The following is a 24,632-nucleotide window of genomic DNA, read 5'->3' on the forward strand; positions in this document are numbered from 1 at the left end:
ATTCCAACAACGTGCCAGCTCAAGAGACACCAACAGCCCAACACATGCTGCTGAAAGAGAGTGGTTTTGCTCCAAGACAAACTCAGAACCTGATCTGTTAAAGCCTTCATTCTCATAACATACATATCATATTTATATTGCAAGTAATTTTAATTAAATAGGGGACACCAGTGGTCGATTCATTTTAGTTTTTAACTGCTTTAGATTTTTATCTAGATCAATTCAGGATTTTACATAAATTAAGATAATTTGTGCATTCATTAAAAAGTTTTTAAGAATGGTTTAAACCAGCAGATTGGCTAAACCCAATTGAGTGTGGTCAGGCCGTGGCTCTTCTGCAGTTGAGCTGGACTTGAGCCAGGGAAATGTGCTATTATGTTGCCTACTCCCCATTTCTGAAGTCGGGATTACGAGCTCGTCACATTCAGGAACAGGAACCATGGAGGACACCAGATTAATTCTTGCCTAATTGGGAAAATCTTATTTAAAATCAGCCAAAATTATATTTTGTGTCCCATTTATTGAGAACCATAAACATTCATCAAGGTAGTCAGCTTGCTGACAATTCTGGAATTTCACTCAAATGGCTCTTGTTTTTAAATGGCTAATGATGTATAATATGAACAATACACTTCAAACAATATTGTAAAATATGCACGACATTAACGTCAAGACAAGATGATGTAGCGGTTGTGGAAACACTAAGTAGGCCTATACCAGTCACAACAGCAATCGTTCTTCCTTCCGCCATGTTTAAAGTTTGTGACCTGCCCATCTCGGGAACTTAAAGCCCAATTTATACTTCTGCGTCAAACTCACGGCGTAGCTACGTCATAGGCTGTGTGTAGCCTGCCATCGGCACACCCTGCCTCAGCCGAAGCCTCTACGCTATAGCTATACGCTATACGTTGGTTTTCAAATACTTCTGCGTCGTTGTCCGCGTTGACGCGCAATTACACATGAAGAGGGAGCATGTGAAACCAGAGGGAGGGTTTCTAGCAGACTTGCGTCTGCATAGAATTTACGTTTTTCATTGAGGATGTTAGATTTTTGGGGAGGTACATGTCAGGGTACGCCGAAGATACTACTTGGGTATCAAAATTATCCCCAAACTTCCCAGTGGTAAATACAACTTGAGAGAGGGTTAAATTAGTAAACTCGTATGTAATTCTAATAGCACGTTTAGTACATAAAAGCACCCACAAAAACAAATTTCAGACAAAAAACTTTTCAGAATGCACAGTGTATAGCAGGGGTGTCGATCTTGGGAACTTGTACGAATTTTACGAGGTGGCTAATTCGTAACAATTCGTACGACCTCACTCGTACGAATTAGTACGATTTTGCTAAATCGTACATATTTTACGAATTAACCAATTCGTATGAATTCGTACGAATGACCTACCCCTGACCCCACCCCTAAACATAACCGTCACGTGGGTTTAGACAAATCGTACAAATTCGTACGAGTGAGGTCGTATGAATTAGTACGAATTAGCCACTTTTGAATCACTCGTACGAATTCGTACGAATTGGTCGTGAGATAGGGTAGGTCTTGGAGGGCCACTGTCCTGCAGAGTTTTAGCATGCCTAATGACGTTCATCAGATAATCAGGACCTTGATGAGGTTTTTTGTAATGTTTTTAGTTTTAGTTAACTATGATAACCATGAGCAGCATGTGCCTGACCCAGTCATTCAAGCGGCTTTGCTCTCATAACTGAGGATTAGGATTTCACAATGGATGCATTCCTGAACATAAATCACAGAAATGGGAATGTTTTTGTTTGTGTGATCATTTTATAAGCTTTATAACCATGTTTGTGTCTCCAAACATCACATTTTTTTTCCTATTTTGGAATTATTATTTATTAGTTGGGGGATTTGTGGAAGGATTATTTCTTAAAAAAACAAAAAAAAGATTTCAGAGCAAACATACGAATGTTACATTTATTTGCCATTGATCATTCATTAATTCCAGAAGATATGGTATTGGAATTGAAAAGTAAATTTCGTGCCAGTTTGGTGCTATTGATATGCTATTGTGTCCCCTATTGTGCTATTGTAACAGGGTTGAGAGCAGGGACACAGACAACTTATTTTATTCTATATGTAACGGACTTACAAAGTAAGAATTTTTAAATTCATTAGAAATGTTGAAGAAAGGATCCAGTTTTCCATGTACATACTGTCCATTATTTACAGCTGCATACATACAATTTTATTCCATCCAGAATTTTTACAAAAAAAAGTGCAATATATATATATATATATATATACTGTATATATATATATATATATATATATATGAAGAGCTCAGATGCAAAAGCCTCTAAGTGCCATTTGAAATTTTCTTCTAAAATGATAATTTTTATCAAGCTTGTATATTTAAGTTCAGTAATTTCAATTAAATGGCAATGAATATTACCTATTAATTGTCATTTAGGTGAAATTACTGAACTTAAATATACAAGCTTGATAAAAATGACCATTCTAGAAGAAAATTTCAAATGGCATTTAGAGGCTTTTGCATCTGAACTCTTCACATATATATGAATGACAAAATATATGATTATGTAACCTAAATATATATCATACATCTCCTAAGAAACAGGAAACAGTGAGCTCACAATGACCTGGCAATAACAGTGATTCTATGTAACAATATTCTGGTCTGAGGAAACACATTATCCATACATACAGTAGGCATGTTTTCTTTTAATATAATATATTACTTTCTAGCTCATCGTTTTTGGATTGGATACTGCATGAATGTTGATAATATCTGAAAATGAAAGTGAAGTTAAACCTAATGTAAAAAGTCTGTAGATGAGTTCACAAACAGCATTTAATACTCTTTTCAATAAATGTACAAGTGGCAGTTGTAAGTAACACTCTATTACTTTGGTGCAACACACAATTGACTTTGCAGTTGGATTGGAACTTGACACATAGTAGTCTCTTCAGATAGTAGTCTCCTGGTCTGGATTTTCATTGCATTTTACAATAGCTGAAGGGGCATTCATATTGCCATTGGAAACCCCGCTGTCATCCTGTTCTGGAGCTTTTAACTGATCCTTTAGTGCAAGCTTTTTTTCACGACGAGACAGTCTATTGTACATGATCCCCCACAACAGGTAGGATGAGGCATAAAGGCCATAAATAAGCCCCAAGAAAGCATTTCTGTAGGACAAAAAAAGAGACCAGAATCTGTAGTTAGAAAATACATTTTGTAAACTACTGGTCAAGTTTGGAATAACAACATGACATCATGACTTTTGCGTCGCATGCATGCATACACGCATGCATGTTATCTCTACGCATTTTGAACTATCCGCGTGTATCCGCGTGTATGTCTACGCCATTAACGTCCGCGTCATTCCGCGTGTCTGTACACGCAGTCAAATCTCCAGTCATAAATGCCATTAACCCCAGTGACGGTTAAGTTTAGGGATGGGGTTGAGGTAAGTCATATCTTTTTTTTTACCTAGGATGGTAAGGGAACAGTCATAAATGCCATTAACCCCAGTGACGGTTAGGTTTAGGGACGGGGATGAGGTAAGTCATATATTTATATAGCGTTAAGTCAACGGCGTTCATAAACACGCTGAAAGGCGATTATGCGTCTTGATAGCACGCCAAAAATGGAAATGCGAATTGGCGTGTCATACACACGCTACTTCATGAGATCAGTCTGGGAATAATTATGTTTCAATTTTTTAAATGTGTTTGAAATCTGATGCACACCAAGGCTGCATTGATTTGATTAAAAATATAACTAATGCCAAAAGCATTGGAAGTGACAAAACATTTTGTTTGCAAAGTTTGCTTTTTCAGTGGTGATGATTCACATTGATCCAATATCATTGTGCAGAGTAATCAAATGGCCAAAAACATTAACTTGGCCCCGGCACAAAATAACAAACTAACATTATTTCACTAATCATATCATCACAACATGGGAAAGTGTGAAAAAAGTACTAGTCAGGTGAAACCTCTCTGTCATTTGGATGGTTCTAACCAGGCTCCACTGTCTCACTGTCTCCCAATGCTCACTCTCACCTGAATACTGATCACCTAGACCTGTCCCTCATAAGCATGCCAATCCAACACATTCTCAACCTTTAGCATCATATGTGACGCTTTATGACAAAACGGTGAAATACTTATACCGTTATCGTTAATATAACACGTGCTGTGATGGGTAGGTTTAGGAAGGATTTATGACGCCTTGGGTGCCATGTGCGTAGTATTTCGCCGTTTTGTCATATAGCGTCACCTATATGACACTAAAGGATGAGAACGGGCTGGCCAATCAGGACCTATATAAGAGCACACACCTCACAGTCACAGTGGTTTCAGTGTCCTGATACTGCGTTTTCATGTGGACGAACGATGAACGACCAAACCGTGTAAAAAAACCAATGACCAAACCGCGTAAAAAAGTCACGGTTGCAAAAATACCCGTGTACATGTGGACATGGCCTTAGTCTGGTCTCCAACGTGGACTCCTTGCCTGTTAGACTCACCTAACAATATTCCAAGTGATCACCTTATATCTTATAAGACTCTTAATATCTACTTGAGATACTCCCACTTCAATAGCAGCCAATAGCTCTTGCTTTGCATCAAAATAGCCATTTACCCAATCATCAAGTACTTCAAGGAGAGGTTCGACTGCAGTAAAGAAGGCATCAGGACATCCCAGAATTTACAGCAAGTGGCTCTGTCTAAATTCTCAACTACGGAATTGTGTCACCACCAGTGTAGAGCTTGCTCAATATCTTGATCAAGACTTTGGGACAATGTCCTTATGTCAAGAATGGCTGCAAAGGAGCCATCCAAGGATTGGACTGCGGAAAACTGGGGCAAATTTATTTTCTCAGATGAACCTTCCTTCTGACTGTTTGGGACTTCTGGAAAATAGATTGTCTGGAGAAGAAAAGTATAAAAAAGAACACTGTCCAAGGGAGTGAGCTTATGAAGGAAAAGGGACAGCTGATGAAGATGGAGATGATGGAGGTTAAGACTCAGGCGGTGCAGAAGAGCCGATGAGACCAAATGTCAATGAACGTTCAGTATACTGAGGTAGAGCCACAACAACAAGCATCCAAGGTGGACCAAGGGTACGGGAGGATAGTGGCAGAGCCGGAGGGAAGGTGGAGCCAAATGAAGCCGAATGGGTGGAGGGATGAAGAGCAGCTGATGACCCAGAAGTCCATGGCGAAGGCAGAGGGATGTCTAACCAAGGCAGAGCTGGAGGGACGATGGAGCCTTGAAAGCAATTGTCCCAGGTGAGGTCCCAGGTGATTGTCCCAAGGTGGAGCTGAATGGTCGCTGAGGCGAGGTGGAGTAATGGGCTCGGCAGCTTGAGGTTGAGCCATGGGATCCTCTAGCCAAGGCGGAGCTGGTGACCGGAAGATCCGAGGCGCATCCACGCAGCATAGTGGGGAGCAAAGAAGGAGCCGATGAGCTGAGGAGAGCCATCAGAGGTGGGGCAGATAGACTGGCTGGCTTTGGAAGACGAGGTGGGAGAGGGAGGCTTTTGGAAACACAGGAAACTTGGACCTGGGCTGGACCAGCGGAGACATGGAGCTGGGTAAGGGCAGTGGGTACAGGGGATTCAGGGAAGTATCTTCTTCCAAATCCTCATAATAAAACTGTAGAGGCCAAACTCAGAATGCCCTCAGTGGTGGGAGTGTGAGCGGGATTTTCCTCCATGTCCTCGTACACTACGATCAGCCATGGACAATTTAGCCGGCTCGCATACCTGGTCAGATTTATTGTCGAGCTCGGGCTCAGGCCCCGTCCACACTACTGCGTTTTCATTTAAAAACGGAGATCTTTTGCTACGTTTGCACCTCCCGTCCAGGCTAAAATGGAAAAAACGAAGTCCTAAAACGGATAAGTTTAGAAACGCTGCAGCTTCGTTTTGCATTGCAATCTTCAGAGAGCCTTTTAGTGAAGACGGGACAAACCGGAGGACTTTAGAAACGATGACACAGAGGCTCACGCTCGGCTCTATGACTGGGTATCATCAGTCATGACGTGTCCTTCCCTGATTCGTCAGCTACCGTTTACACTGGCACACGCATGCCCAGAGTTGATGATTGTTTTCATCGTGATCAGTGTTTTCAGACGTTTTAATGTGGACGGAGATCAATTCTAATACGCAGATAAAACGCTGGTGTGGATGGAGATTGTATTCGTTTTAATTCTCCGTTTTTAAACGAAAATGCAGTAGTGTGGACAGGGCCTCAGTCACTCTCTTTGGCCTTATCGTGGCAGGCTCAGGCTCTCTGTCTGTGGTGGGCTTTGGAATATTGTCGTACATAGTGGCTGGCTGGGCTCTAGCGCCCACAGCACCCAGAGGACCATAACCGGGCAGGTGTGCCTTGGTGGATTTGGATCATCTTGTAAGATAGTCCATAATCATGATAACTATTTTGTATATAGCCTATTAATATATTAACGATGTAGAGACACCAATTAACTATGAATTAACTGTAAAATAATAGTTTGAAAATTATTTTTTTTTTACCACATTTCTGATCAAATGTAGCCTTGGTGAGCTTATTCATAATTATTCAAAGCTTTATATAGAGAGATCACTATCACATTAACATTTTATGACTGCAAACAGTCTATGGTGGTAATGAAAACACACCTTTGGTGTTATGCCACTTAAAAAGTTGTGACTATAAATTCCATGTGGTAACACACTTGTTATTGTAAACAGACTTCAGATAACCTTTGCCATTTACCTTACTTCAAACGCCAATAAATAAGATAAAGCTATAATTAATTGTACTGTAATTGCCTACTAGCTGCAAACAAATGGTTCACATTCATGGCGAGTTGCCATGTTTTCAGAAGGATCATAGGTCTTTTTCAAAAGGATAAGAAGTTGCACTGTTCCACTATTCCTGCTGTGCTGCAAATATTTCATGCTTGTCAAGAAAGCTTTTTGTCAAATGAAATTTAAGGTCATTTGTTTGTTAATGTTATAATGCGTTCAACTTTTCCAGTACTATTTGGAAAAATGACTATGATGACGGGTAGGCTAATTTCCCCAAAAGTGCAAAAACAGGGACTCGAAACTATTTTGGGTGAAGTTATCTTTTTATCTGACCAATGATACAAGGAGTGTTTTGAAAGCATTTAACAAGAATTATGATATTTACAAGTTTGTTTCAAGGTGATAGTGATGCATAAATTTCACATTCACCTTTAAGGAAGACTTTATCTGTTCAACTTCTTAAAACCAGTACTAAAGTTTCCAGTACTAACCTGAAGGCGCCTGTTTCGTAGATACGACACGCTCCTTTCCCTCCACACTGTTTTGTGCCCCATTTCAGACAAGTCCGGTCAATCAAGGCTCCGAAATAAATTGGAGGGGGAATGCCACCTAGAAAAGTTTCACTGATCAGCTGAAGATAGTTCTGCTATTTTACAATCTTGCGTTATTAAGAAGTGAAAAAATAAAAATAAAAAAATACTCTTACCCAGTGTTCGAACAACCAAAGTATGCATACCAAGAGCAAAAGACTTCAGTTCTGGTTTTATGGATCTAAGAAAAGATCAATCATGACAACGTTTATTATCATTAAAAAAAATCTGTATTGTCCATATGCATGTATGTATGAAAAGAAGGAACGTCTAACAGGGTGAAATAGCCTAAGATAAAATCTGACTTGAAAAAGTTCAGTTTGCTATGATACACGTTATTTATTTTTAAGGAAATGTTGGTTGTACTTAAAGCTGGTTAGTCTACCTGTTATTTCTTTTCTCAACGTCATGCATTATGATAACTAAAATTGGGTTAAACTCTTACAGGAAGATACTTATGAAACAATTAGAACAATCAAATTAAAGGATTGGGTTTTGTAACAGTAATGTTTATGACCCAAACAGAGTGGAAATATGGCATGGTATATAGTACTTGACTTCAAGTCTGTTTCCTAGGCGACTTATTTTTGTCTTTGTGCCCTTCGATGAGGAAGAAAAGGCACCATGAAGGACCTGATTCATTGTACAGTTTCCCTCAAACACATTCAAGTCTCTCAAATGAGTGTGCTGTTGTACTGTTGGGAACATTTGTTACCTGAGCAGAATAATGTAACTTGGTGTGGCCCCACAAGCTGAGAGAAAGGCACCAATGACTGATACCCCCATGTAGAACTTAAACATGTAGTCACAATCACTCTTTCTAGGACACTGGCCCAGCACTGCTGACATATTCACATAGGGGAAAGACGCCTCTCCAATACAGGTGCAGTTGTGGAATACCTTTGAAAAGAATGAGATTATGTTAGCTAAAGAAATACCAGCCAATGCAGTGGGGTCCAAACATCTTGGATTTTTATTTTTTATTTTTTTATTATTAGCAATAAACACCCTTTTAGGATGTTGAAAACGTCTGTAATGAAGAAATTTAGTTTAAACAAATCTTTAACACCAATTCTGGGACACTAAGCAAATGTAAGTAAATCATGTTCACTCGCTTGTACGAAAGGTCAGCTTCCTCCACTGAGGCTCAAAACTTGCTCTTTGGAACATTCTTATATCATGCTGGCATAACATGGATCATTAGGTTTACATAAACTAGTCCAAGAGCAAGTTTAACTGCCAAATGGGGGGCTTACTTAACCCTTTGGTATTGTTCAGTTGGGAGTCACACTTGTGTTGTTCGTGGTCAAATTTGACTTACCACTTAACTTTGTTACCACCTAAATTAGTTGAGTTTCATTGTACTTAGTAATATTTATGCAATAATTCTGATCATATTTTTTCTCCATTGGAAAAAAAGGAAAAACAATGAATATTTTGTAATATTTTGAATATTATCCTATTTTTGCAGGCATATTATTTTCATGTGGTGGGAGTAAAATAAAAAGAAATACATATGTAATGATTTTGATTTTGAAATCTTGATTTGTCAATTTCTTCGAACTTTGAAGTGTCAATTCATTTTACTAACCAGAGAAAGGCATTTTGTTACAAATAACATCAAAATTCAATAGAAATAACAAAAATTAAAAAGTTTTTTTTTTTTTATCAGAGCCTGATTTTTTACCTCTAACTTAAGTCTTCTGGTTGAATTTTGCCATATTGTTTCAACTACAGTTTCTATTTTTCACTCTTGAAATTTTAGGGTGTCACCCCTACATTGCTGCATAATTTTTTTCTGCATTGTTGCTGATTTGTAGATATTTTCGTATTGTGATATTTTCGTAATTTTGCCTATTTTCCATTAAATGTTTTTTTTATTTTTTATTCAAAACGTTTTTGTTTTTTTTGGTCTAAAATGACCTTACAACAACAGAGGGTTGCTACTACAACATTACAAATTTGCTCAATAAAATCAGTTTCACAAGAGGTCTTAGACTTATGGACCCCGTGGTCTAAAACGAAATGTAAATTTAGGAGTTCACAATATTTCGCAACTAGGTTTTAGTTAACTATAATGATCCTTGTGGTCTATGATTCAGTCAAATCCGCATGGCTAAAATCTGTTTCACAAAGAAATGTATCACATGACAGCAGTTTCACGTCATTTCTAATAGATTGTTTACTCAAATGTGTCATTGTACAGATGGTGTATTCTATCACAAGAACACCCCAGACAGGAACATAGTGTCGGACCAGATCCGGGTACATGTTGATTCAACGTGTGCCAGATGTGGGCCGGATCTGGGCCGACACTATGTTTCTGTCTGAGACACACACAAATAAAATTGGTATAAAAGTATAGAGGTCTGCGGCCAAAACAGATTCAGCAACAGGCATGTAGTTATCTGGAAAAGTGGGAATAGCTTACCATCTCCTTGCCAACCCCAGTGGAGGTTTGGCATCCAGCGAGGCAGGGGGAGACATAGGTCACACCATTGCTGGCGCATATCGGATCCCAGTGCTTGAGGGAGCAGGAGCAACCAATGTTACACTGAGAGAGGAGTGTGTCCATCTGGTAGGACACATTTGGAACCCTGTCAGAAGTAAACAGAATAAGAAAACCACTTAAAATTCAATATAGTTGTACTCATGGACTTAGAGTAATTTTCTTGGATTAGAAAAAAAAAAGAATTATTGTTCAAATACAGCAAAGGCCATTTAAATGCCTTAAAAAATGCATTTTTTGTTTACGCATAACAAATCTGGGCCTCTGAGACCTAAATAAGACATGAGGGTTAAAATATGCCATTCATCAATTCCATTGACCACTCAAAGCCACCACAGAAAAAGTTGATCGCCAACACAATGAACAGTAGGACTATTTCTGGAGTGTTTACCCTTGATATGACACTGTAAGTCCAGCCACTTGTGAGTTGTCACACTGCAGGAAATACTGTACGACCAGCGTAAAGAAAGCAATAATAGAGGAACCAATGCAGATCCTGGCAGCTCCGAGAACATTCAGTTTGAACTTCTTCATTATAAACCCTCCAGTGATGATTCCAAAGGCCACAGCTGGTAGATTCATAATGCCTGAAAAGATGATTTAAGACTGTAATACATGCATTTCAATTAGAGTACTCAAAATTATAACACAGTTCCTTTTTGAAAGGGGACTCACGCTGCATCCTCTAGGGGTCGCTATGGGGTCGCATGGCCAGAGTCTGAAGTATGAGTCTAAACACGACAAGGAATATGACATTGGCAGGCGGCAGCATATGGCATAACCACTGGTATAAAAGGGCATCTGTGCAATACATCATCCTCTTCTTGTCTTCAGGATCAGGTCTGTTAGAATGTGTGACCATGCTAAAGCTCTTTAGGAAGTGCGTACATCTGTGTCAGCGTTTCTGAAACTTGATGACATACAATATATGCATTGTTTGCATGGGTGACTAGCATGCACGCTCAGTGCTCAAGAGGGCTGTTTGCTTGCATTGTGAGCCCTGCTCAATGAAGAAACCTGGGCTTTACTTAGTAGCATTAGTTACTGCATTCAGGTTCACTACATGCAGAGCTCTGCCCTCTTAAGAACAGTCAGGTAGTTAGGATTTCTGTGAGCCTCTTTGACTGTTTCTTTATGGGAGTAGACTTTTGCTCCTCTCACTTGAGAGTCGTTAGGCTAAAGATCTGCTTCCTAGAGCTCCCCTCAGAAAGTGCCATCAAATAGTTGGCTCTATAGTTATTATAGAGCTCTAGAGCTCCCTCTAGAGCTTAGCCGGGCAGTTTGCTAAGTTAAGCGTAAGCTAATGGCGCTTTTCCATTACCAGTACCACCTCAACTCAACTCGCTTTTCACTCCAGGAGGTGATACAAAAAAGCAACCGAAAGCAGGTACGGGTACAACTTTTACACAGTGGAAAACCAAACAAAGGTGAGTCGAGTCGAGCCGAGTCGAATCGAGCTGGTACTGTGTAGTGGAAAAGCGCCATAAGTAAGCGCCGTTAGGCCACCTCTCGCTAGAGAGAGTTTCCTTACTGAGGCTTCCGACAGCAACGTCGAATAGCTAGTCCCGCTGTGAACCTCCTTGGTAGCTATCCTTGGTGTATGACATAGTTATGCTTACCCGTAATGCTGAGGCCACTGTCCTCAGAACTCTACAGGGCAGTAGTGCTGATTCGTTAGGCTCTCCCTAAGCTTCCTTGGTCCCCGCCTTAACGCCAAGTGTTATCAGGCCTCTTCTCACCATAGAGTCGCTTTATAGAGGTCTCCGCTTCTCAGAGCTACACCCAGATAGTGATGTCAAGTGGTTAGGCTCTCTGAGCATCCTTGTAGTAGTCGCATGTGTAGGCCGTAGTTATGCCTCCTTTCACTTTGGAGAGTCTTTATGCTGAGGCCTCCGCCCATGAGGCTCGACCAGGCAGTACTAAATGGAGCATTGTTAGGCCCCCTATTGCTTTAGAGCAGGGTTCACCAATCTGGGTCCTGGAGGGCCACTGTCCCTGCAGAGTTTAGCTCCAACCCTGATCAAACACGCCTACCTGTGAATTTCTACTGATCCTGAAGACCTTGATCAGCTTGCTCAGGTGTGTTTGATCAGGGTTGGAGCTAAACTCTGCAGGGACAGTGGCCCTCCAGGACCCAGATTGGTGAACCCTGCTTTAGAGAGTCGCATTATAGAGGTAGTTAGGCTCTCTGTGAGCCTGCTTGTAAGCTGTCATGGGTGTAGGACGTAGTTAGGCCTTCTCTCATTTCGGAGAGTCTTTATGCTGAGGACCCTGCTCCTAGTGCTCGGCTAGCGGTAAGATATTATGCTAAGTTGTTAGGCTCTCTTGGATCCTCCTTGGCTACTGACCTCAGTGAGAGTCTTCATATTGAGGCATCCATTCTCCGAAGGTTCGCGGGCCAGCTAGACTGAGTTTAGCTCTATTGAGCTTTGTCTGTACCGCCTTTGAGTTAGAGTGTTGCCGACCTCCACTTCTGGGTAACATGCACAAGACCCATCTTGGGCCTAGCTTTAACCCTGCCATCATTTATGTGTGGGGCCCATGTGGTTTTGAAATGGGCTGAAAAATGGGTTCTATCTGGGAATGTCTGCGGGTTCCATAATGGTGGCATGTTAATTGCCTAGATGGATTTCATGCAAGATTCCACTCGCTACTAGGTGGGACCCAAGTGGGCAACATGCACAAGACCCAACTCGGCCCCAGCTTGAACGAGATGCCATGCTTTTGGTATTCCTGCAGATGTCTCCTTTAGATAAGAAGTGGATGATGTATTGCACAGGTGTCTTTTTATACCAGTATTGACTTCATAGGCTACTGCCTGCCAATGTCAAGTTCATTGTCAAGCTTAGACTCATTCTTGAGACACCGGACATGCCAGATGCATTCCCCATAGCGACCCCTAGGGGAAGCAGCATCTCATTCCCTTTTCACAGGGAACTACGATTACATGCGTACCCTGAGACGTTTTTTATACATATAAAATGGGGATGGATTATTGGATTATTGTAGATGTGTCAACATCAGCAAGATTTTGTGATAACATTTTTGTTTTACATATAAATAAGATGGACACAATTGGCCTCACTACTGTATGTGTTTTTATATGGATATGAATATTTAAGAGGCTTAAACAAAGTCAGTTAATGTAAAATAAATGTAAACCCACCTATCAAAAATATGGCCCTTGATGTTGATTGACCATAAGTTTGCTCCATGAACTTTGGTTTGAATGTGATCATTCCTATGAAACCATTGACTTGCACAAAAGCAGTGCCCAGGAGGAGCAGGTAAATCTGGTTGCTGAAGAGTTTCTTCAGTGATGGCAAAAAATCTAAAAACATCAACAAGCTTTACACAAGGGTCATGTATGCTCTAATATATCAAAGATATCCTAGTATTAAACATATTCCAAAATATATATTAATGAAATTCACACCTTTAGCCAGATTTGCCATGGAAACCGGAGCAGGTTTGGTGGGAGAAGTACTGTTTTTGTTGTTTTCAGGAATGAAGCGGTCCTGCTCGCCCTCTAGAACATTCAACTTTTTCTCAGTTTCAGTCTCACCCTGCTTGAGAAGAGACTTGGGGAGGAACCAAAAGGGAATTCCAGCCAGTAGCATCACTACACCAGTTATCAAAAAGCCCAACCACCAGGCGCCAACCCAACGTGAGTCTTTGTGATTGATGGTGATAAGATCTTCAGAAAAAAAACAGACATGGACATTTTGTTCACAAATCATCAGGCGGTTTATAGTTTGAAATCCTAATGAACAGTATGACCAAAGACCCTTTATGTCAGTGGGTAACTACTGTAACTTAGTCAGCCAGTAAGTAATTATATAGAAGACTAGTTAAATTTTACTTATAACACACTGTGAATGTGTCACATATGCATACCATAAAGTCATGTCATTCATTAACAACACATAAGCACACTGACTTCAGGTATTAAAGGGATAGTTCACTTTGAAATACATTTTTGGTATGTTTTAGCTTACCTCAAGGGCATCCAAGATGTAGGTGTCTTTGTTTCCGCAGTTTCAATTTTGATATTTTTGATACTGCGGAAACACAGACACCTACATCTTGGATGCCCTTGAGGTACGCTAAAACATACCAAAAATGAATTTCAAAGTGAACTATCCCTTTAATGTGTACAATAATGCATGCAGGGTAAGGATCTGGAATCCTCTTGAGTAAACAGAGAGAACCAACTGACCAAGTGACCTGTCCAATCGATTAGACTAAAGGACAAACATGCATCGACTTTTCACATTATTTGGATGCAACAAGCAACTATGACACAGTAAAACTGAAGATACAAGTGCTAGTTTGTATGTATTAAAGGCCTTTCAGAAAAGTTGCCGGGAGTTTATTTTTTTTCCACATAAAATTGTTATCATGTCAGTTTTTGCAGTGCCATAAATAATTTTCTTGACTTCTATTTTAAGTTTTCCTTAATAAAACATGTAAAATATTAAGGTGTTTAAAGAATATATACTATACTGTAAATTTTTTGCATTAATTCTTTTGCACAAACACATTTTAAGGAAATTTTGATGAAAAGAACATTATTTTTTTTAAATTATATTGTACAATTTTACTTGCAGATAATAAAATTGTGGATTGGTTTAGTTTGAATGCTTTTATTAAGATAAAACATATACACTGTATAGATTTTTAATATTGGCTATATTGTCTGTGAAAAAAATATTTATTTAAAAAACATTTATTTTGAGTTGTTTATTAACCAAAAATATAATTTAATGTATAAATTATTTATACAATAAGGGAAGAAAATATATAAGACGTACATAACCATGAAAAGTTCTTAAATCCCCAGTTTGGCCTTGGCATAGACATATGTCAGTCTTTTTTGGTGAATGCAAGCACCTGATTGTTTACATTTTGAAAGACCAGTGTTACCTAAGTCCGCCGCGCCGATGTCCACATAGAGCTTGGCACAGAAAGATCCCAACATGAATCCGAACATGGGCCCGATTATTCCTACCGTCTGTATGAGAGCTGAAAAAAAGACCTCAATCAGAACAAAAATGCTGATTCACACTGACATCGTCTTAATCAGAGAAAGAGCAGGAGGGTGATGTCGAGAATCCATTATATTTCGCTCCCTCCTTAAACCCCCCACCACAATCCCCCATCCAAATTTTTGCCTGACATTTTCATAGCAATTCAAACCAAGCACAGTACGCTATTAAAATAAGGAACAGTTGTCTTGAAAAGTTTCAATTGCGTAATTGAGCAAAATCTTATGGGGTTGCTTTGTAATTGGCAGGATGTTAATAGGCTTGAATGTATGACAGTATTGGTAATATAATACTCAAACAATCAATCATACCCAGGTAAAAAGCAATGTTTTCCTGCTTCGAAAAGTCATCCAGGTAAGACAACCCAAGAGGCATGACGGGTGTCTCCCCCACCCCACGAAGCATGTTCCCGAGAAAGACGCAGAGCCACATGGAGGAACTGGTTGCTTTCTCACACTCTGAAAGAACAAAAATACCACAAATGAACAACAACACACAAGACTCAAAGCGTCTCAATGAAAGATCAAAGTCTGAGTATCAATTACATAAAAAACGATCAATTTCAACACATTGGGCCTCTAACGGTTCAGAGTTCAGAAATACAAAGCTAGATAAGCAATCTAGAGTGGTAGGTCAATGGTAGTGGTACATATACAAGCCAAACATGAAAACTGATTTGACAGCTCCAGTTTCCCAACTTATGTCAGGTATCTTCTCAGAATAGAAGAATCAATTCCTTCATGCTAATGTGGATGCCAGTATTAGGTTGAATCTATATATACATTTTTGTTGGACTTTTAAGTGGAATTTAAGTGGAGATGCTTTATCTTATCAACGGACATTATGAAGGAAGGCCCATCACCTGATGTCAGGTTCAAGCTTGAACAACTTACCTGCTTGAACTTCCATTGTGTGAATTTCATTATCTTGCGAAAGAGTCCTATTGGTTAAGCATGGTAGAATATTCTCTGTCCCATTGGAGGCTGACACATGTGTAATTGTTGTCTCGTATTTGTACCTGTGGAATATAAACACACGTTTGACACATTCTAACAGTATTTACTTGAATCCAGAAATGTCAACGCATTCTCATCCCAAGGCGTCATATACGACGCTTTTGCCAAAGCGTACATGGCACACTTTAGCGTCAATATAACACGCACAGAGTATGGGTAGGTTTAGGTCTGGGGTAGGGTTAGGGTTCGACCACTAGGAGGCGCCTTCTGCCCCATATACATCTGTGTCTCATAGATGTGCGTTGGATGTCTACGCTTTGGCAAAAGCGGTGTATATGACGCCTTGGGATGAGAACGGGCTGGAAATGTGTACTTGATACAAATACAATGACCGAAGTGGCTTTAAGAGTAGTTGATCTGCATTTCTAAAAACATTGCATTGCCAAATGTAAAAAAATATTTATTCACGTAAACTTACAGTCCTTGGAATAAATGTGGTGCCGCGGTTATGAAGGATCCTATGGCCATGAGTAAACATCCAGCTCCTATCAGGCGAGGTCTATGTAGCTGAGCGCCAAAGTAACTCACAAAAGCTATTACAAACAGATTACCTGAAAAGAACAACAATTGGTATCCTGTTAAAATCACTACTCATTTTATATTCCCTAAAAGAGAAATATATTGCAAATTTACTTGCAATTACACATTAGACTCAAGCCCCCGATATATTCACGGAAAGTTCTTTTTTGTTCTTCGCTTAGGGGTAAAACGAAGTTTCGAAATATGTGACCAATGATATACTGTTATCGAACATCTGACGCCGCCGAAACTTCTGAGAACAAAAGTTAGATTAATCGAGCGCAGCGTTTGCGCAAACAGGCCACGTAGGCATAGGCCGCGATCAGCTGTCAAATCGTTCCAACCACTACCATTCTCCTATTAGACCAGGAGGATATATGAAGAGTTCAGATACAAAAGCCTCTAAATGCCATTTGAAATTTTCTTCTAAAATGACCATTTTTATCAAGCTTGTATATTTAAGTTCAGTAATTTCACTTAAATGACAATTAATAGGTAATTTTCATTGCCATTTAAGTGAAATTACTGAACTTAAATATACAAGCTTGATAAAAATGATCATTTTAGAAGAAAATTTCAAATGGCATTTAGAGGCTTTTGCATCTGAACTCTTCATATATACATGGCACTACTGCCCGGGAAACATGTTCAACCCTCCCGCCTTCCCACTATAAGTGTGAAGCATACTTGAATGCACCTTTCTTCTTTGTTTCAGATTGCAAAGGCTTCCAAGTCGTCACATACATCATCACCAAGAGACACTTATCCCCATAGCCAAGCTACATTATAGACGTCCAGGATTTCACTGCTACGTCTACATGTTAACACTGTTGTTTAAAGACATTACTAAACTGTCTTAAATCTGTATATCACTCAAGCTGATGGTTCTATGAGGGGTTAATGCTAAAGCTCTGTGTGTCATTAATTATAGAGCAAGAACCCCCATAAGGAACCATACCACTAAAGATAAATTGTGTTCAATAAACTCAAGTAACTTTCCAAAGTGGTCTCGTCTGAAATACACGTAAATATGTGCAGCGTGCTTTCCTTTCAATTACAAAAATAAACACAACAGAATTGAGAAAACAGCAACAGAGAAGCATCTCATCATAGCAACAACGTATTTGCACGAGCTCTGCAATTCAGCACTCTAGTAAAGTCACATTACGTTTATTTTATACAATAGATTGCCTAAAATCAAGCATCTTTACCATATTAAAGCTACGCTGTGTGATTTTTAACCTCATCTAGTGGTGAAAAGGTTTATGACCATCCAGTGAATATTAGTTTCTGTTCCTCTCAATTCCGATTTCGTTTTAACTCCTACGGTAGCCAATGTAGTCCAAGATTAACATGGTTTTACATTCCAGTTCGACCTCAGTTCGATTAACATTCTAGTTCGACCTCGTCCATTAGTGTTAACTCAAATGTAAACACGAAAGGCAAAGCTTGAATTAATGGGTATGTCCCTCTTTGGCTAATGTACTTTCAAGATAGGCAACATAACGACCGACATTAGAACCCCTTACCCGTATGTATTTTCAATGGCATCTTATACACTCACGATAATACTTGAATACTTGAACGAAGTAAATATACATTAATGAGCACATATATTTTTGAAAGAACTAAGTGTATTTAGCTAAGAATAAACTAAAAGAGTTACACAGTGTAGCTTTAAACATGAAAAACAGTTTCTCTTTTCATCAGAAGTTCAACTTAATTTTTTCACTCGCTGCCGTCTGACCTCGACGGACTGAACCGAAGAAATTAACCGGAGAAGATTTCCTTGTGAAAGAAGGCGGAGCCTATTTTGTAATCGCCACGGACCAATGGCAGTACAAAGGTGTTTACCAGCCCGAAAAAAACTTTTACGAAAAGTTTCCATTGGCAAGCTGTTTCAAACTCCCAAAACGAACTCCAAAAAAAGAGTTTTGGCCTAATTTTGTTTCGAAACAATGTCACATCAGTTCGTTTTTGATTTCGCTGTATGTAAGTATACTGGGACAGTGTGGCCCCTGAAAATACAATGTCCCTAAAAAGCATTTGTATACTTTGTAGACTGATTTGAATGGAAACATATGTTTTTTATAAAAATGTAAGCATCAAGTTTCACCCCCAACCCCACACCTAAGCCAATGGGGAGTAAGACGACTGTACAAAAACTCTCAAATGAATTCATGCATATCACTCACCAGTTTGTCAAAATAGTTATGAATTTATATGAGAGGGTTTTTTTGTTATATGAAAAATGGTAAATGGACTGCATTTATATAACACTTTTAACAAACCCAATGACCACCAAAGCGTTTTACATTTTGCCTCACATTCACCCATTCACTCTTACACTAACGGCGATGTCATCCATTCAAGGCGTCATCCAGCTCGGGGATTGAACCACCAACCTTCTGGTTTGTAGACAACCTACATGCACCACTGAGCCACTGCCACCCCATGTGAATGTGTTTTTATAGCATTCTGCTACATTTAGGCCCAAGAAATGTAATTTTGATTCTCACCAATTTCAAAACTTCCGTCAATGAATCCAATCAGCGAGCTGGGAATGTCAAAGCGCCTCTCAATCTGTGTGATGGAGCTCTTCATGTAGCTGCCCTGAAACGCTTTGGCAAAGAACACAAAGCACATGGAAGCCAAAAACATCTGCAAAAGAAAAACACAAGATTTTTTCAGAAAGCAAAAGTAAGCATGATGGTCCACCCCTAATGGTCACCGTGACTTTGCCAAGTAAGACATGGTCTTGACATGGATCAACATATTTTGTCAATCCTGGATGAATAATCCTGTCCCAAAATGTAGTCTTTACCCAATCCTTACCCCTAAATCTAACCCTACCCATAACTTTTCCCTAGGGTAATGATAGGTGAATAACACTAATGTTTAAGTACTTCACCCTGCCTAAACTTGACAAACTGTAAACTTGTCCCTCAAATCTGATTGGTTGATTGGAAAGTTGATCCAGGATCAACAAACATGATGACCCAGGAACTTGTGGTACTTGGTGAAATCACGTGCACCCACCCCTATAACCCTAACCTTTAAACTGGCGAGTAAATCGTATAACAAATTAATGAGATTTTACCAGTTTGCCAAAAAAGATCATAAAAAAAGAATAAATTGTGCGAGACCAGGCTAGTTTGAGCTGTACCATAATTTGATTATAATGCCGCAGTATGTTTTGTAGACAGCTCTTGACAATCACTAACAAATTGTCCATTAAAAATAGATTATAACTCTGATAAGGACCCACAAAAAAGTGCTGTTTTGGAACACGTATTTTGTAGGTCATGTCATATATTTGCATTCAATAACATATTGACATGGTAGTGACACATATTGAGAGATCACAGATATTTAACCCATGTTTTTATGACTAGTCAAACTAGTTTCACATTGTATGTTTATGTTACACAGTTAACCATTAAAAAGTTTAGGCTGTAGTTTGGGTCAGAAGCCAGGCCATTGATTCGTTTAACCAAAAAGAAGTACTCCAATCATCAATCGCCACTAAAACTCTGCCCGAAACATTGACCTTATAGGGACTAATTTCTTCCGAACGATAAGGCCAAAAAATTTCCTATTAGATTATTGCTTGGGAACGGAACTGTTTGAGTAAAGTTTTAATTAGTTTGCAGTATGGGACTCAAAATTAATAATTTACTTACCCTGGTGTCTTTACAATATCATTTCCTTTATTAATTCACAGAACAGGACACAACAAATTCATGTTTACAGATGAACCATTCTGTAAAAAAGGACCTCCCAGAAGCCAAAGATGATGTGAGATGTGTAGATGTGGTTCAAAAAGAGACCGATACAGTGTTAGAAGAGCATTAAAAGGAAGAACATATCTTAATTTATAGAATAGACCAACATATTTTCATAATTATTTTGTTAAACACTCCATATGTTGTTTAAAATTTAAGGACTCATCTAAATAAATACCTAAGAATTTGATGTTCACTATGTATTATGTATTTTAATTTGTATCCTTTCAATGTTTGTCCGGCTTCTATTTGAACGAAATATAATAAATTTGTTTTGTTTTTTCGATACATTTACTGATAATTTCTTACATTTAAACCAATTATCTACTTTAACTAATTCCTCATTTACAAGCTTTTGTAAAATATACGGATTTTTATGAGACAAAAAAAGAACTTATAATGTCATTTACATACAAAATAAAAAGAAGTGGACCTAATATGGACCCCTGGGGGACTCGACAAACGATATCTGTGCATTCTGCAGAATAACTATTGTTTATTTGGACAAATTGCTCCCTATCAGTTAGGTAACTCTTGAACCAGCAGAGTGCCTTCCCTCTGACACCATAGTGATGCAATTTCCAGATTAGAATTTCTAAATCAATGTTGTCGAAGGCTTTTGATAACACCTATACCAATCTCACCATTATCTATAGCGTCATTAATTTTTTCGATGATACGATACGATGATTTCGATTTTATCCAGATAACCGCTAAGTCTGTTGTACACAACCCTCTCAAGTACCTTGGAAAAAGTTGGTAAAATTGATATAGGTCAATAGTTTTATAAGTTTTTTTTTTTTCACCAGATTTATAAATTGGTAAAACTTTTGCAATTTTCATCATTTTTGGTACTATACACATACTTTTTCGCACCATCATCTTTGGCTAAATTGATGTTAAAATCGCCAAGAATAAAACAATGTTTATTCATGTAATTGATGCTACTTAGTATTTCATCCAGTTTGGTCAAGAAACAATTTAAGTCACAGTCAGGAGTTCGATAGACTATTCCAACAATTATGCTTTTCATATTTTCATTATGTATTTCAATAAATACTGAATCTGACAGCCCACCCCCACCTGGTCTGTTTGTTCTATTTTTATTATATAGCACATAGCCATCCATATTGAGTGTGTTCAGATAAGAACCTCATTTATCCAGGTTTCACTACATCCAATAATATTAAACTTATGATCTAAACTAGCTAAAAGAGATAGTAAGTCATTATCATGCTTTATTAGGCTTCTCGTGTTTAGATGTAATAAAGAAAAAGGAAGTTTATCAAACTCTACTAAATTTTCAGTCAAGACACATTTACAAAGTTTTTCAAAGCAATGTTGGTGATTCCTAAAGCTAATTAATTCATCAAACCACATGAAATGTCTATATTAAGAAGTGGTTGAGAACAAACCTGTATGGCTTTCTGACTTTCTTCTAAAAAAACATATTTGGTCATACTTTATTTGGTAACACTTTATTTTACAGTGTCCTTGTTACACGTTACATGTACAGTAGTTATACATGTATACTGAGTAATATTAATTATCTAGGGTCAGGATTAGGGTATGGTTTTGGGTTTTTTTTTACATGTATGTATAATGTATAGTTATTACTATAGTAACTAACGTGTAACAAGGACACTATAAAATAAAGTGTTACCTTTTTTGGACCTCATTGACTGTCATTGAGTCGGAGGAACAGTCTTTTAAAATGTCTTCTTTGTTTTCCACAGAGTTAAAATAAAACGACAAACAGGTTTGGAATGATAAAAAAAGGTTAGTAAATAGTGATTGCACATTAAAGCCACACTTTCTTGTTGTAAACAAATGATTTCATGTGATTTTTAGTCAAGTAACCTTTAAACTGCTTTATACGAAACGGATTGTTTTAAAAGCAGCTTTACAGTAATAACAGGGGGGAAAAAAAGATTCAACGATGCTAATTCAGTGTTGATTGAGTTTCCTTCATCAACTTCGTCAATTGTGAGTTCAATGAGCTCAGGAGAAAACAGTAATGTCATCATGTCAGCCGGTTCAATCATGCAATAGTGTCAGTGCATTCAATTCAATAATATTGCCTAATATTAAGTGACCCCAACTAAGCATAGAATTTTTTCTTTTTTGTTCTATGGAGGATAATGTCTACCGTCAACTGTCTGGTTACTAACATTCTTCAAAATATCTCCTTTTGTGTTCAACGGAAGAAAGAAACTCATAAACGTTTAAAACAAAATGAGGGGTAAGTAAATGATGGCCGAATGTTAATTTTTGGGTGAACTATCCCTTTAACAGACATAAACATGGTCAACTTAAGTTTGAAAACCAGAAAGTGTTCAAATACCTTCTTTCAATATGCAATTTTCACTAAATGCTATTTCTTAGTTTTTTAATGATTTGCACGAAAAATGTGCTAATTCAAAAAAAAAAAAAATAATAATTATTACGTCTGTGTGTGACTTAAGTGTTCGAATTTCCATACAATATCTCCAAAGATGACTGAAAGCATGCAGAGAAAGTCAATAGAAAGTAAGTTGTTGATGGGATTAAATCGGCTGTCTTTGATCGTAATGGGTGGTTTAATGTAATCAGGTCAATGTAATCAGGAAGTTACAAAGCAGAAGAAAATGAATGAAAATTACCTTTAATTTGGAGCAACATGGCTCTCGTGCCGCCTTCTGGTCCACGCTCATGATGCCCTGGAAGCAAACGATACGAATGAAAGATGACAGAACAGTGCAGAGCGTTTTAACATCGGGACCATTATGTCCAGGATCATGTTATTGTCCTGCAAACAGATTTATTTATTTTTTTCAGGGTCCATTGTTCGGGGTGAGTAAGAAAACATCATCTGAGGGGAAAGACCCCTGAGGGTGGAGCTGAGAGTCGATTCAGAAATTTCACCACATTTCCTGCCAGAGGAAGGGTGTTTGAAAAAAGTCAAAGTTTTCAAGAATCATGGACGGCAGGACACACTTTGTTGATGTTGGTTTGATGATGAAGACAATGAAACGTGTTATGAGGCATATAAAAAGAAAAAAAATTTCTTGACGCTGCTGGCAAAAAAAAGTCATTTTTTTAAGCTGACTAATTTGTCAAGTGGTTGCAAATCGAAAATATTATAAGGTTTAGAGTCAAAATTCGAATAAATGCTCTGTTTATAGGTTTGTACTGTAGCTACATTCACCAATTTTATCCTCTAAAGTGACATGCAAAGATATGTTCGCCAAAACGATGGGCGTTTTTGCATACCTTTTTAAAATCTACTGATATGTTTTATAACGGTTAAACTATTTATTTATTTATTTATTATCTGAAAATCATATGGCAGATTGCTATTGAGCTAAAATTCACAGATTCACAAAAAGTGGCAAACAGCTCATAATATAATAGAACAAAATGCATAATCATTACATATAAATCAATGGCACTTTAAAGTTATTTGTAATCTAGATAACACTTTACAACCATAATTTATTAATTGTATTAACATGAACAAAAAATGAGCAGTTACAGCATTTTTTCATCTTCGATAATGTTAGTTAATACATATACAGTCATTCATTGTTTGTTCATGTTAGTTCACCGTGCATTATATCCAGTAACAAATATAACTTTTGGTTTTAACATACAGTTGAAGTGGATCAAAACCATTTCATCAAAGTTACTCATGAATTTACCCGTTTCTTGTCTTAGGACAACTTTTTTGATCCACTTCAAATGTTGACTAATGTATTAGTAAATGTAGAACCTCAACTACTAAGATTAATAAATGCTGCAGTATTGTTCATTCTAAGTCGTGGAAACTAAAGTAGTTAGTAGCTGTAACCGACATAAATCAGCTCTGCAAACAGGATATTTTTTTATAAACAAGAAATCGATCAACTTTAGTAAGAAATACAGAGATCACATGTACCTGTGCTGTTGCCGGTGTCCCTCGATGGATGGATAGAGGACTCTGACACTTCGCTCACAGGTAAGGCCTTATCACACAATGTTATAACATTTCATCTAATAAGTAACCAAACATTCATGAGTGTTTGCTAATCCTGTCAACAGACCACTTCTCTACAAGTGAGGGTGGGGGGGGGGGGGCTGGGGTTTCTGGAGTTAGAGCAACACTCATAACACTGTAGACAAACATAGATGGGACGTTTCAGTCAAAAGTCACTGAAACTAGTGTGAGGCTTTCACTCAAATGCCTGTATTGTTAAATGACCCTTCATCCCAATTCAAATAATCTATGTTTGATAAGAATACTGCGGTTCTAGACGTCCATCAAAATATCAACATTTGTCAATAATAATTATCAGTTTTATAAGAAAAAAACAGTATATTGATTGTTATGTTAAAGTTATAACAGTGTTG

The 24,632-nt window shown here is 38.1% G+C and overlaps 1 protein-coding gene across 1 annotated transcript; it reads right to left on the bottom strand.

The window, feature by feature from the left end:
* Window positions 1-2,828: 2,828 nt before the first annotated feature.
* On the bottom strand, window positions 2,829-24,252 carry slco1d1 (solute carrier organic anion transporter family, member 1D1). The gene is made up of 15 exons (XM_039668473.2): window positions 24,181-24,252; window positions 22,907-22,963; window positions 18,999-19,140; window positions 16,379-16,511; window positions 15,838-15,962; window positions 15,256-15,402; window positions 14,823-14,921; window positions 13,333-13,593; window positions 13,063-13,227; window positions 10,288-10,483; window positions 9,819-9,984; window positions 8,103-8,287; window positions 7,504-7,568; window positions 7,289-7,406; window positions 2,829-3,181 (listed from the first exon to the last, which is right to left on the bottom strand). Exons 2-15 carry the CDS (start codon window positions 22,955-22,957, stop codon window positions 2,962-2,964), a joined length of 2,073 nt encoding a protein of 690 aa, XP_039524407.2. The 5' UTR covers window positions 22,958-22,963; window positions 24,181-24,252; the 3' UTR covers window positions 2,829-2,961.
* Between the last annotated feature and the right edge of the window lie 380 nt (window positions 24,253-24,632).

The sequence above is a fragment of the Pimephales promelas genome, chromosome 24 (genome assembly GCF_988280905.1).
Source record: "Pimephales promelas chromosome 24, fPimPro1.hap1.1, whole genome shotgun sequence".
Classification (NCBI taxonomy): Eukaryota; Metazoa; Chordata; class Actinopteri; order Cypriniformes; family Leuciscidae; genus Pimephales; species Pimephales promelas.